This window comes from Polyodon spathula, chromosome 8, assembly GCF_017654505.1.
Source record: "Polyodon spathula isolate WHYD16114869_AA chromosome 8, ASM1765450v1, whole genome shotgun sequence".
NCBI lineage: Eukaryota > Metazoa > Chordata > Actinopteri > Acipenseriformes > Polyodontidae > Polyodon > Polyodon spathula.
In genome coordinates, this window is record NC_054541.1 from 16,666,971 (window position 1) to 16,682,245 (window position 15,275).

Below are 15,275 nucleotides of genomic sequence, written 5' to 3' on the forward strand. Positions count from 1 at the left end.
AGTCTGTGTAAGTCACCTTGGATTGGCGCCTGCTAAATAAACAAATAATAATAATTCTTAGTATAACTGCTAAATAGTTGTACCGACCGCTCTACTAATTTTGTACAGCATACGACCCCTAGTCTGTTTGATGAAGCCTCTCTCTTTCTTTAATATTTATACAGGGAAAGATGTTTGGAAGTTCCTTGTTAACTGTTTTATCATGTCCACAATTGTTTACAATGGTCCCTAACCACAGCGCTTTACCAGGAGAGCAATGTAAAGATTTGTAAAAGTCTTTCAAACAACCTTGTACCTAGATGAAATGCAATGGCTTGTACACGCATACCCTCTTCAGTTGACAGGTTATCTGTGTTCTACTATGTGTGTATGCTTAGATCCTTGAGATTAATGTGGTAAGTCAAATGGTCTTGATGGCTAATGCTGGATAAGATCACATGCTCTATAAGATCACTATTTGTCCTGTCCTTGCACAGTCATAACATTCTATTATCCACACTTGTGCTGTCTGTTTACATGTCAATGACAACATGTCTGTAGAATGTGCTCTTTATTCTTTCTGGTTGATTAATTTTAAATTGAGACTATTGGAGTTCAGTATTTAGGTAGCTGCAAAAAACACTTTGGGTTTTTTTGGCTCTCTGGACTGGGAACTGCGAAAAAGTGTAAGTGTTAGGCAAAAATATATCACTGAGCTTTAAAGTTCTTTAATAAAAGACTGGTAAAATTGCTCTCTGACTACAGAGAATTATAAAGCCTCACATTACTGGGTTGCCTAATCACTGCTAGGTACTGTACAGTATAGATAATGGAAACAAGTTACAAATACTCTAAAATGGTTTTGTTTTTTTTTCCTGTTAGTTAAAGATGATGATCTGATGATGATGGATCACGTTCAAGTGCTTCAAGCACCCTCCTTAGCAGTGATTCATTCACCGTACACTTTCTAGATGAGAGGTTCTCAAAGTGGGGGTCTGGACTTGCTGGGGGTCATGGAAATGTTTCAGGGGGTTCTGAGTGACTGCAATGCAAGCTGACCTATTATATGTGCAGGGATGTGAATTATCAAACCCTGCCATAATCAAGCCTCCCTCACAGCATTCCACATGACACAAACCTTCTCTCCTGTGTATGTGGATGAGTTTGGGTTGGTCATGTTAGCAGTCCAGACCCAATGAGAAACTATTATCATCTATGGTTGCTACAGAATAAAGGTTACATTTAAACATGTCTACTGGCACCAGAATTTACTGTTGCTGACCCTTTATGATGTGCGCTAGCGCTAGAATCTAGTGCCATAGAGCCAGATTTGCACCCCTGTGTGTAGTGGCAGCAGGACTTTTATGAAAAGTAGAAATACTGAATATCTGTCTGATTAAGACTGCAACACTTATTTTCATGTTCATACTGTAAAAATGTACATCTAGATATATTTCAATAGTATATTAGTAGTGTTTTTTTCCAAGGGGGGTCACAGCTGACATCAAAAGAGGTCCACATAGGAAAGGTTTGAGGCTCACTGTTTTGCATCATTATTTACTATGAAACTAAACAGGAATTAACACAATTTAAAGTATTTGTATTTAAATGCTTCCATAGTTCTGTACTGTGTACTGTGCTATCTTGAATATATTTAAGAGTATGCTGATTGCCTTACATCTCTGTTAAAATGTAATAATGTTGTTTCTGCTGTTGGAACAAAGGATGCATTTAAAAAAACTGGTAATGACAAACAACATTACCTTTTTGTTCTTAGTAAATTTTAAGTTGGCTGTAAGCAACATTATTACATTTTTAAAAAAAAAAAGTCTTTCGAAAGTGATTTAGGAATGATTCTACAGCAAGAAAGGTCATAAATAACAATCTTAAGACACGTTGTCAGTATTTAGCAAAAGCACCTGTGGTATTTTCCATTTGTATTCCAGAAAAACCAGGAAGGTGAATACTGGGTGAAGCTCCTCTGTGAAGAAAAGGGTGTAAGACCTACCCGTGGCTTAAAGGCGATGAGTTTGAGGATCATCTCCACGGTGAAGAGCCCTGTGAACAGCATGTTGAGCACATTCATGGCATTGTTGAAGGACATAGACTGGCCATGATGCTGTCAGAGGAAGAAAAACAGCAGCTTATTTTAGTTTTTAGGTGCACCCTGTATCACTGGCATTCATAGTTTAAAAAGTAAATACATGGGCTCCTAATAACATTGTTCTTTCGACATCTGCTGTAAATTGAAATGAGAGACAAACCCTAGGAATATATTATGACTGGTGGTTGCTTTCTTTATAGTGGTTTGTAATTACAAAACAAAACAACAGCTGTGATCAAAATAAATGCTTTTAGCATTTAGGTTAATGCAGTTGCATTATTAAACAATGGCATAGAGTTTTTTGTTATTTGGTACTTTTTAAAAGCTACTTTAAGGATAGTGACACTGCAATTGAAATTGAATCAAAGTGAAAGCTTCAAAGAATCTTTACCAGACCCTCTGCAGCCTGTGGTAGCTGCAATGGAGTCTGGGGAAATGAGACTAACACTGCTTACCAAAAAGGGCTTTAAACATGAGACCCATCACACTGGAGATCCATTACTACCATAACACTAGTGTCACCGGTAAGACTTTTCCTATGATATGATATACAGTAAGACAAAAAGTTAAAGTGGCAAGGAGCCCCATGGAGACAGGGGGATCATTACCTGCATGGCCAGGCAGATGGTGTTGAGGAGGATAAGGACGAACATGAGGTACTCGAAGTAGGTGGAGTTGACGACGTACCACACCTTGTACTGGTAGGGGTTCTTGGGAATGTAGCGCCGCAGGGGACGGGCCTTCAGGGCATATTCCACACACTGGCGCTGGGGAAGGAAAGGTGAAGACACATAATGAAACTCTGATCCATGCCTGGAGAGCAGACTCCTCTGCAACATTAACTCAAGGCAGTAACTCAAAGCATGCAGGTGGTGAACCAATCCTTCATACACATTAACCCAACATACACAGGTGAACACAAGCCCTGCCTGTACAGGTCATCATTAGTCTTCCCTACGTTATACAGATCGACTTTTAGGGCAGGTGAACACTCTCTCTGTACACCTTTACAGGCCATCATTCAGGAAAAGAAAAATGCCATATGCATTCATTGCTGACCCTCTCTGTTAACATTAACAATAACACTATATTAAATTATACATCATGTAGGACCATAAGAGTGTTTAAAGGGTTCAACTTTGTGTAATAAACTAGCACAAGAAAGAAAGTGAGAAATTTGTAACAGTGTAGCTCAGAAAGAAATAGGTCCCTGGTCACTATAGTAACTTCTGATAAGAGACCCTCCAGAATTCCTGAGCCTGGAATAGACTTCTGAATACATAACAGATAGCAAGTATGGATGCATCTAGTTCTCAAGGTTGGTTGTTGCACAAACGAAGAATTCTAATTAAGGAAGAAGCTGATCTTTGTTCCAGTGAATTTAACGTAACATCTTGAATGGCAACACTGCTTTCAACATCAAGCAATGAATAAGTAGGCGAAAAGGGAGCGTGCTGTCAACATCTAACAAGCAAAGTCAGGAGAGAAGAGAGCAACAGACAACAGCCTAACTGATTAGCTCTTTGCAATATTCAAAACACCCCAGAATGTAGTAGAAATTGTGAGAAACTTAAATAATACAAAAAGGATGGAAAGAGAACTTGACAATTGGATCACCAATCACCAAAGGTCAACAAACATTGAACCAATAAATGAATGAACTGATTTGGCCTGCCGGCACCAGTCAAATTTGCAGCAACTGTCCTATATGCTGAGAAAGACTGTGTTTGTCTGACCAGGAATACAGACAAACTCTATTGCAAGCAGGCCCTCTGATGCAATTGGAACCAAGATGAACATTGAGTATTCAACTGAAAGAGATTTAACAGAATATATACGTGGGACTGTAATACATATACAAACAGAGAGAGTCATAAAGTAGCATGGTGTGGCCAGGAATCTCTGTACTGTAGAAACCATGAGCAAGTTTATATCAGATTGAAATAATTTAACAGTTAGTCTGAGTGAAAATAATTGAAGCGATCTATTTAATTGAAACTGGTGTTCGAATAAATATAGAATGAATAAGAACAAATATAATGGGTGTTCTGTTTAGGTGGAGTGAATTCTAATTAAGGGATATATATATATATATATATATATATATATATATATATATATATATATATATATATATATATATATATATATATATATATATATATATAGATTGCTAATGATTGATTGTGATTTCATAATATCCTGTTAGAATTTACTGAGTTTGCATTTTGATAATTTTCCTGAGATACACAGTGGTTTGCAGAAGTATTCACTCCCTACCAATAATGTCACATTTTGCTGAATTACAAATAATCTATGCACAGTTTTTCAAACTAACTTTTTTTATTCAAAGCTGTAGTGGTTAAACTGGACACTGTTATATGAGAAGGACGTTATATGTCAGCAAAACTTGCAAAGAAAATGTACAAAATGAAATTTACTGGTAGCATAAGTATTCAGTCCCTTAACTCAGTACTTGATAGAAGCACCTTTTGCAGCAATTACTGCTATGAGTCTTTTTGGATAGGTCTCTACTAGTTTTGCACAGTATGATGGTTTTTTGGGGATCGTCGATAGACTGCAATCTTCAAGTCTCGCCATAAATTTTCGATTGGATTCAAATCAGGACTTTGACTGGGCCACTCAAGAACACTAATTCTCTACTTGTTCAACCACTCCAGTGTGGCTTTGGCTTTGTGCTTTGGGTCATTGTCCTGCTGAAATGTGAATGTCCTACCCAGTTTCAGTCTTGGCTCACTCAAACAGGTTTTCCTCAAGGATTCATCTGTACTTTTCACCATCCATTCTCCCCTCTATCCTGACAAGCTTCCCAGTCCCTGCTAAAGAGAAGCATCCCCATAACATGATGCTGCCACCACCAGGATGCTTGACAGTTGGGATGGTGCTGACTGGGTGATGGTCCTGATCTGGATAGTGTCTGGGTGGTATTATGCATCTTCCACTTCTTAATGATGGACTTCACTGTGTTGAGAGGGATAATCAGCACCTTTGAAATTTTCTTGTACCCTTCTCCTGTTCTATGTCTCTCTAACACTAATTTGAAAGCGTAAGTGGGGTACGCTGAGGTGCCAACAAAATGTGAAAACTTTGTAGGGGGGTGAATACTTCTGCAAACCACTGTATATATGTATATATCAAACAATTGCTCTATTTACATGTTTTATTCATTCTATTTGAGTATTGATTTCAGAACCTTGCTATTATAGACAGATATACATTTTGACAAATGCTTGCTTTTACTTATAATTCACATGTTAATTGAATATTCACTGAATATTATCCCTTGCTAACCTTAATGTACTGATTATTTTGACACTTATTAACTTTCTTACTTTTGTACCTTATTACTGAACTTACTTTGATAAACTGTATAGACTGTATAACCTTGTTGTGTTACTGTTGTTTGACTATGTTTCATTTTCCAGATCTTGGTTGGAAGTACAGTAATGAATAATTAAAAGTGCTAATTAATTAAAACTACAACATATACCAGCTAGGTACTCTTGATTGGTTATTATAAATGTATTTACTTGTTAATTCTTCCTACAATAGCCTAATAGAAGTTATCCATAAACATACATTACAGGGTTTTACATATGTGTGTGTATGAGTGCATTGCTTGTCCAGCCCATAGTTCTTGTACTCCGGCTCCATGCATAATGGGGCACATTTAAGTGTTTTTACCGTGTTATTATCCAGATCGCAGCTCTTGTACTCTACTCAGTGTGTGAGTGTATCAGTTTGACTCAACTCAACTTGTTAAGAACGACCTCAGTGCGTTTGGTGTGATGACAAAACTGTGATCAGACTTCAGTGATTTGCAATGCCTGGATTCGCTTGCCACTTAACCCTTTACACAATGCATGGTTCCGTAAGATTCTCTAACCTTGTAATACCTTTCTAAGAGCCATACCAAGAGGTTTCAGTACATAATGCATTAAATACCTCCATCCAGTTCTGGGTTACAACAAGGAATCACCTATACCTTTTAATCCCCTATACTCTTGATAGTTAACAGTATTTCCAGCACTGCATTTATTCTACTATATCCGTTATTAATTACTGTATATAAATAATAAACAATACAACAGCAAATGTTTTGCACACAGAAATAGCATCTACAATTTAAAAATGAATTGTATTAAAGGAGTCAACAGTGGCTTCCCGTTTGTACACCTCATTATGAAAGTTTTATATTTAGTGTCTTGCTCATACTGCAGGCTCCACTATGTTTTAACCAAAGCTACTCAGCGGTAGAGGGCATTAAACATTTACAGTGTACTTACAAAAGAAAATACTGAAGCTTCTTATATGAGCTGACATATTAATATGAATCACTTTATCAAAATGGGATAAAGTCTAATGAAATAATATTCTTCATTACATTGAATCTACTCTAAACTTAAAGAGCTAAAGCTGGATTCTAACACTTTTCATTTTGAGTGGGCAATTACATCTGTGTTGATCAGTACAAAGAAAAACAAATGGACTCACCTTTGACTCTTGAGATGCCCTGAAACTGTTTCAATATTAATACATCAAGTTGTAACTTGCTTCTTCTGTAGGTAAAGAAACCACTTTGTCTCTGAATGCACATGGCTTACACTGACATAATCTTTATGACTATATGATACATTAGGAAAGCCGAAAATTGCTCATCTTTGTGTTTGCTAGTAAAGCTCACATTTGCAGAGCAAGTTTATGTAATGTAATAAGAGCTTATTTATGTAATCTGATATAAACCATATTTTTTTATGGCTCTATAAAATGACATGGCCACTTAGTGCATTAATACATGACACGCTTCTATGGCACAACGTGCTTGTGTACCAAGCATTTCGTGATTGTCATGCTTTGGTTCCAAACACCGCTCCTCTATATCGGAGCTTATAACTGATTTCTATGAGACAAATGTGGCATGTAATCATAGCAATTGAATTCTGTTGATGTACTATAATTATAATTGTTTTTTAAATTTAGTTTGCATTTAATTTTGCCATGTATTTCTAATTATATATTTGTATTCTGTACATACAAGCATCTCCATGTTGCTGTTCTCCCCAACATGGTTGTGATTGCAGAACAGTATTCCCCTCCCCACACTTGCTGCTTCATTATGATTGGCTAAAGCGGCAGTGGGTAAGGGCTAAACAATTGTTGTGTAGAGAGACTGGGAAAATTGCCTCACTACAGACATGGTTTCTTCGCAGCAACGTAGATGCTCACATTGCAATACATGGGAGGGCATTTTTTTGTTTTTCATGTCGCTCGCCTAGGGCTCAGGTCGTGTATCTGTAAATCCGCCTAGAAAATGTTTCAGTGTGTGAGTGTCTTAGTTTGAAAGTGTCTCAGTGTGTGTGTCTCAGTTTGAGAGAGTCTCAGTGTTTTTACCTGTATCTTGTCCAGCTCGCAGTGCTTGTACTCCTGTTGCCCCTGGTCTCATTGTGTCTCAGTGTATCTCTCTGTATCTCAGTGTGTCTCAGTGTGTATCTCAGTGCATGTCTCAGTGTATCTCTCTGTATTTCAATGTATCTCTGTATCTCAGTGTGTGCCTCAGTGTATCTCAGTGCATGTCTCAGTGTATCTCCCTGCATCGCAGTGTAGCTCAGTGTGTGTCTCAGTGTATCTCTCTGTATCTCAGTGTATCTCAGTGTATCTCTGTATCTCAGTGTGTCTCAGTGTATCTCAGTGTACCTCTCTGTATCTCAGTGTGTATTTCAATGTATCTCAGTGTGTGTCTCAGTGTATCTCAGTGTATCACTCTATCTCTCTGTATCTCAGTGTATCACTCTGTATCTCAGTGTGTCTCTCTGTATCGCAGTATATCTCAGTGTATTTCAGTGTTTCTCTCTGTATCTCAGTATATCTCAGTGTATCTCTCTGTATCTCAGTTATCTCAGTATATCTCAGTGTATATCAGTGCCTCTCTGTATCTCTGTATTGGTACCTGGTTCTTGTCCAGCTCACAGTTCTTGTACTCCTGCTCTCCCTGCTCCTGGAAGGTGACGATGACGAAGCCCACGAAGATGTTCATCATGAAGAAGGCGATGATGATGATGTAGATGATGAAGAAGATAGATATCTCCACACGGTGGTTGTAGATAGGCCCCACGTCTTCCGAATGGGAGTCAATGGCTCTGTAGAGCAGACTGGGAGGTGGGAGGAAAGGACATGCCATTATTTAGTTTAGGCCACAATGAACAATCAAACCAAATTAATTTTTGCTTGTTTATTTTTTCACTCCTGTCTATTTGTTTCCCAGTCCCCAGGATCTTTGAATAGTACAGCAAAACATCTTCTTTGGATGGAAACAGGAGACATCAACCACACATATATTAATAATGTCATTAATAAGATTTGTTTGTGATGCATCTTGATGTTTAGCAGACAAATCTAGCACACACCAGTACTCAGGAACCTAGTCTATAATGCAGTGTGGGGTATAATAATTGCTGCAGTGAAATTCCTGTGTGAATTGTGGAAAATAAATGTCCTAACCTGCAATCTGCCTGTGCTTTGTTTTTTTTGTTTTTTTTAAATGTCATACTGTTTTTTGCGATATGAAATGTTATACAGAATAGTATTTTATCTAGCAGGCTTATTACTCCTGCTATCAAAGGGAAGGAAAACTTAAAAGCACCGGAATGTTTCCAGGTCTACACCAGATACTGGCCTAATGAGATCTGCAGGAAGCCAGGGCTGACAATACCAGAGTAGAATGCATTCATCAAAATACTGCACATTGCAGTGAAATACAATGATTGCAGGGCTACTGGAACAAAAAAAACAAAACCAAAAAACAATCCAATTCCACTTCATAATGAAGAGGAGCAGAGGGTGTTTCAGGTGCCATGGTCTAGTGTAATGAATACAGATATTTGAACAATATCTAACCTAGTTTTGTGTGGAAGCTGTTTCATAGTGATGCCCTGCTGACACAATGCACAATCAATCGCTAATTTTAAAACCATATACGAGCAACATTGCTGGCTAACACTCTACCCACAGCTTTGAAAATAATTCAAGATAATATGGTTTTAAAGGAGAACTAAATATAACCACTTCTCATATGGACAACTGAATGGCCTTGAATGCTGAGAGTTTCGTATTCAGCACTGCTGGGTATTTATTATTACTTTTGGACCAGATCTCATTTTGGAATCTATGTTGAACTCATTCAAATCCTAAGACAGAATGGCACTGTTCTAAATTACTCTGCGCTGCTAAGCAGTTGCAAGGCTTGATCTGATGTGAGCTGTTTCAATTAGGTTTAAACACGCTTTATTTTCAATACGTTATATTAAGTGAGTACTTTGTGGCTTATTGGGCTCATTTGTCATCCTTGTCATCACTTGTGAAAACTACATTACCCCGTGAATGTTTACGGCATATCCGATATCTATTCTGTTTTTAGATCTAAGGACAGCATTGTGATTCTTTATAGGGTAAAAGCATTTGTATTACTGGATATTTATCACTTGTAACATTATTATTATTAGACACTAGTGAAAAAGAGAGAATGAATCTGAATCAACAATCTTCCTCTCAACCTGTGAGAGCACTGTACAGCAGGAATTGCGTGCCCCGTACTGAATGGTTGGGCAGTTCATTCCGGGGGCAGTCAGAAGCCATTCAGGAAAGGGACGGCGTCACGGTAGCAGGAGTCATCGCCCTAGTACGGTGAGCAAAGTTTCATTCATGAATTGGAGCAGACGTGATTGAACTAGTTATCGGAGAGAGCGGGACATGATGCGAAATGGATTCCTTTGTTGTGGTTGATGGGAGGAAACAAGGACTGTTTGGAACGAGAGTTAAGTGTTTTGTTTTGTTTTGCAAACGTGTGTGTTTTGTTTTCGCCAGACTGATGAAGCATGGGATCTGTGGGAGCTGCAGCCTTGGGCCATCGATTCACCCGGACTTCACCTGCACTGAACCAGCATCACTGTTCCAGCACCTCACCTGCACTAAGAACACGCACTGTCCGTAGACGTGTCTGTGCTTGTGTTGTGTCTGTACTTTTTGTAATTATTATTTCGGGGCTGCAACCCCTTGTTTTGATGCTGGCAATACCTATTGTTGGGTAGATCCAGCTTTATTATTTAAACCCGGTCAAGGAGACCATAAGAAAATTAAAGAAAGAACTTGAACTGGGAACTCTGTGTTTGTCCTCGTCTGGATTACCCTTTCACTACGCACTGCAACCCACACATTCACAACACTGTACTCAGTTTAGATGTGAAAACTGTAATCCTAAGCTGCAGTCAGAAGAACAGCTTTTAGTCAATACTGGTCCATTTTCCCATGCTTTTTTTTAAATGCTTTACCATAGTTATCTGTGAACCTGCTTGCCTATGCTTTGCCATATTCTCACTATGCTTTACAGCACATTGCTGTTACCACAGTAAACATTAGTAAGGGGTTAGTTTGCACACAATGTATTTTGTAATAATACCCCGGCCAGCCCTCAAAGGTGGAGACGGTGAAGAGAGCTAGCATCCCAGTTGGTACGTTATCGAAGTTGAAGTCGCTGTTTTCCCACTTGCGCTCTGCTTTGTCCGGCATGCTCACATCCCCGTCTTTGTACACAATGTAGTATCCTCTGTGAAGAGGAAGGAACAAGGGGAGGAGATTAGCCAGCGCACACTTTAATAAGGCCCTACCCTTGAGCTCCTTGTCTTTAACCCTTTCCAGAGTGGTAGGCAAATCTGATTGTTCTAGTTGAATATTATTCATGAATAAAAGGCATTTTGGAGATATCACATCTTTATACGGCTGACCCCTTTATTCTAACTTACCTGCATTCTGCCTCTGTCTGCTTTGACCCATCTGAACAAGTGTAGAACTTCCCCTAAAGAAAGCACAAGTCTCATTACTACTGTTAGTGAACAGTTTGTAGATTTTTATAGCTTACACCCTAGAGCATATGTGGTGCAATCCTAGGATCTTAAAAATGCAGAAAACCGGACCTTATTGTTGCCAATAACAAATGCAACCTCTATGGTATGTTCAGAATTGCATACTAAACTTTTGCACGGTCCAAAAGTGGTGTTTCAATTGAGCAGTAGTTATACAGTAGACTGTCTCTATTTTTTGAGCATCCAAGTATAGCGTGGCTCTTCCTGCACTAACAGCGGCAGCGCTTTAACTAAATGAGCCACTCGGGGACCCCATATCAATACTTTTTGAAGGGTTGAGTAGGGTCCCCTGTCTGATATTACAGTGGTATGGCTTGGCCGTGGAAGTGGGCCATTATATTATGAGATAGGGCACCACACACCATGTCACAGCACTGTCTCGTCCTACCAAGTCTTACAATACACTGCATATCATCTGTATTATACAAGTGCAGGTAACTGTTTGCACTGGTATTTCAATTTATCAGAAATTCAGATTCCACAGCTGCTATCAGTATGAGTTTTATTCTGATAGCGTGGTTCGTATAGGTTAGTTCACACTACTGGGATAGGAATTTACTCACAACGGAATGGACATGCACAATTTTAACGGAATCATACCACACAAGTTGAACACATCTGTAACACTGAGGGCTGAAAGTTTTTTTTTAGAGACTGCAGAGGATTCATAAATCATTTTAGAAAGTTGTTATATTGTTTACAAAGTTTATTTTAAAAACCGATACTGAAATTCTCCTTAATAACCTTTGTCTAAAAAATGTAAGAGTTTTAGTTTAGTTGACAGATGATTCCATACAGCACGTAGGGATAAGCCACAGCTTGATTTTATTGCTGCATTTTACAGCACTGAGGAATCACCCTGGATTGCATCAGCTGTCTATTAATGGTTATCCCAGGATTATCACTAAAAATAAGTTGCTAGCTGTCCAAGAGGATTCCCTATTGCTGTAAAATACTCTAATCAAATCTAGGGGGTGCTTTATCCTCATGGGGTGTACGATGATAAAATCAACACCTAACTGACACAAAGGTTTCTACTCTGATTAAATGATTGCAATTGCAAACGCAGTGGTTAAAGTTAACCGCGTCTGCCCCACTGGGAGTGGCTTCTCCAAAAGTGTGATTCTGACGAAATTAAACACCGGCCACGAATTTTTTAGACATTCAAGGTTTCCTGACATAAGGGGGGTTAATAGTAGAATACGGGAGAAAATCTGTCCAGGGAGATGTCCGGGAGAAGGGTCCAAAATACTGGAGATATCTGGGAGAGTTTACAGGTCTGGTATTTGTGTATGTTTCAGTATTTAAGATACTGTTAGGTCCTAACATTTACTAATGAAATAAATAAAATAAAAAGTTTTAGTGATTTAAAAAAATCTAGTTATCTGCAGTATGTGTTAATCCTGATCATGCTGTTTGTTCAGTTACTTGTTCACAAAGCCAAAGCCTGTTATGTTGTTACTGTGATATGCTTCAATAAAGTTGCTGAAACTAATCAGACTGCGTGCAGTTGTTTGATTTCATCTCGTCATTCAAACCGGAGACTAGTTGCTATAGTATTGTGGTTGCTGTATTACCGCTGACAGCAAACAATTTCTTGATTTTTTTTTTTTTTTTACTTTATTTGCAAAAATTTAAATATATGATAGGACAGCATGGAAGCAGAATATTGTACACTGACAGACAACATTCAGAGGCCGAGTGCACTACAAGAATGGAGACTTTCTTTCAACACACAGGTAAAAGATAAAATACACGAATACTGTATTTACGAATTTTTGGACAGATTGATTTGGAACAGTGATTAAACATAGTTTGAAAGCTAATATTCAAGGTCCTTTATCAGAGATTTAAGCCCCTGTGTTAACCTATCAGGTTAAATGAAATCTTTGATTTGTTATGTTTCAAACTAGTTAAGCTTGCACATTATCAGGTAACTAAACCAATATCTTGTTTCAGGTCTGCCGATAGTAGTGACTTATTTCAATCAAGGAAACAGAGCAAAAATACATTATGTCACGTTTGCACCGCAGTTAACTTGTTTAGTTGCAATGATACACACACATACACACACACACACACACACACAGCACTAGCAAAAATCATGGAAAGGAAGGACACAAATACACACACAGATACAGAACTGGAGCGCCCGTTATGTTAGGATTTTTTTAAATTCATATATTTGTTTATTATTAATTTCTGAATAATATTGTTAGTTTCTTACATTTTGTTGTTTTTGTGCATTAGGTTCTTTTTTCTTTTCTTTTACTTTTTTTGTCTTTGAGTTCCTCTTTCTGTGTCAGTCCAAATGCAAGCAGTTGGTACCTAGGACTACTTTGTTTTTATGGTGTGTTCAATTGTTAAAGTTCCTGATTGCACCACTAAATAAATCTGGTTTCAGCGGGTCTTAACACATTGCTTAATTGTCTATTTGGGACTGTGATGGCTTTCCAGGGGTGACGACCAGAAGAAGGACAAAGAACAACAAAGGTAAGGCGGTGAATGTGGAACCAGCAGGAATTCTCCCTCTGCTGGTGGAGGTGGGAGCTGCAAGCAGTCCTCCCATGGTGGTGAATGTGGAACCAGCAGGAATTCTCCCTCTGCTGGTGGAGGTGGGAGCTGCAAGCAGTCCTCCCATGGTGGTGGATGTGGAACCAGCCTGAATTCACCCTCTGCTGGTGAAGGTGGGAGCTGCAAGCAGTCCTCCCACGGTGGCGGATGTGGAACCAGTAGGAATTCACCCTCTGCTGGTGGAGGTGGGGGCTGCATGTAGTCTCCTGGCGACGGGGTTGGGAGCAGCATGTAGTCTCCTGGCGACGGGGTTGGGAGCAGCGTGTAGTCTCCCCCTGTTGCAGGGGACTGGTGCGGCTCTCCCTCACTTGCAGGGAACTGGTGCGGCTCTCCCTCACTTGCAGGGGACTGGTGCGACTCTCCCTCTGGCACTGGAGATGGCAGTGATGGCTCCTCTCCCTCTGGCTCAGGAGACAGCAGTGATAGCTCCTCTCCCTCTGGAGACGGCAGTGGCAGGGCTTTTCACGATAAAATGGGAGATAGCAGGAACCCTGCCATAACTGCAGCCAGGTAGCGGATTACCATCTCCACAATGTCTGGGAGGGACACTGGGCAGTGTTGCTTTTCCCAGGCTTCCCATCGCTCTCCATCCTTGGCCCACAGGAAGTTGATCACATCAGGGAGGGCCTCTTCAGCACTCCTCCCAGGCTCCACCAGCCATCCCCAAATTCCCTAAGAAGAGAGGGAATTTGTCGGCCTCTGAGCCAGTGGGACGTCTCCCTCTGATGCCGGATGCTCAGGCTCCTCCATCTCCTGCCATGCGTGGCTCTGGCTGAGTGGGCGGTACTTGACCTCGCCACACAGGAAGCACCATCCTTCCTCATCCAGACAGGCGAGGCAAACATCCGGTGTGGTAGAGAGGCAATGGGACCTGCACTACTGTTGCTGCACCTCCTGCTGCTGCTGCTGCTTTCTCCTGTCACTTCTCCACATTTCTTTGATTTTTTTTTTTTTTTCCCTCAAACAAAAAAAAAAAACTCCTGGTCTGAATCTAGGAGGCGCTGGTGTCCTGTTTCTGACACCAACTGTGAACAGGATGGCTTTATAGGGGTGACATCAGATCAGAAATACAGACTCCAAACAATTAAGAATGGCGGTGAATCTGTGACGCTATGGCGTCCAGAGTTTTATTAAATAATAATAATCACAAACAAAAGGTTTTAAACAAAACACACAAAACAAAGGGGGCGTTGGCCAAACAAACAGACAAACAAAACGGATTAACACTACACGAAACAGACACTAACAAACAGTGGACAAACAGACAAACAAGGTGAGTTTAAACCAATTATTTACTTATTTACTTTCTCCTGTTCACACCCATCCTCCACTCTCCGAACACACAACCCAGAGTGAGTAAAAACATGCAGCTTTTATGGTGATTTGACCTAAATTGCCAATTCTGTTCTCTAAATCAAACGTATGCAACTGTGACAGTGACTAAACCATATTGGGAAAAGCCAAACCTGGACTTATTTTTGCCATTTTTCAGTACCAGGGATCCCACCCAGATTGCATCAGCCTCTTATTTTTAAGGGCAATCCCCCGGTATAACCAAGGATAGGTGGTTGATTACAAAGGGCTGTGAAATGCTCTTTAAAAAATCCAGCTGTGGCTTATAGTTTTGATCAACTCCCTCCATTCCACACACAGTTAATTTTAAATGTTCCTAGAGTTTTGTT

General features: G+C 39.6%; 1 protein-coding gene across 1 annotated transcript in view; it reads right to left on the reverse strand.

Annotated features, from left to right (window-relative positions):
• Positions 1-15,275, reverse strand: part of LOC121319532 (voltage-dependent L-type calcium channel subunit alpha-1C-like) — a 326,930-nt gene that overhangs the window by 41,685 nt on the left and 269,970 nt on the right. The window contains exons 25-29 of the mRNA XM_041257053.1: positions 10,900-10,952; positions 10,557-10,703; positions 8,052-8,253; positions 2,692-2,850; positions 1,988-2,098 (exon numbers count right to left, since the gene is read on the reverse strand). Coding sequence (XP_041112987.1) covers positions 1,988-2,098; positions 2,692-2,850; positions 8,052-8,253; positions 10,557-10,703; positions 10,900-10,952 — 672 coding nt within the window. The remainder of the gene's footprint in view (positions 1-1,987; positions 2,099-2,691; positions 2,851-8,051; positions 8,254-10,556; positions 10,704-10,899; positions 10,953-15,275) is intronic.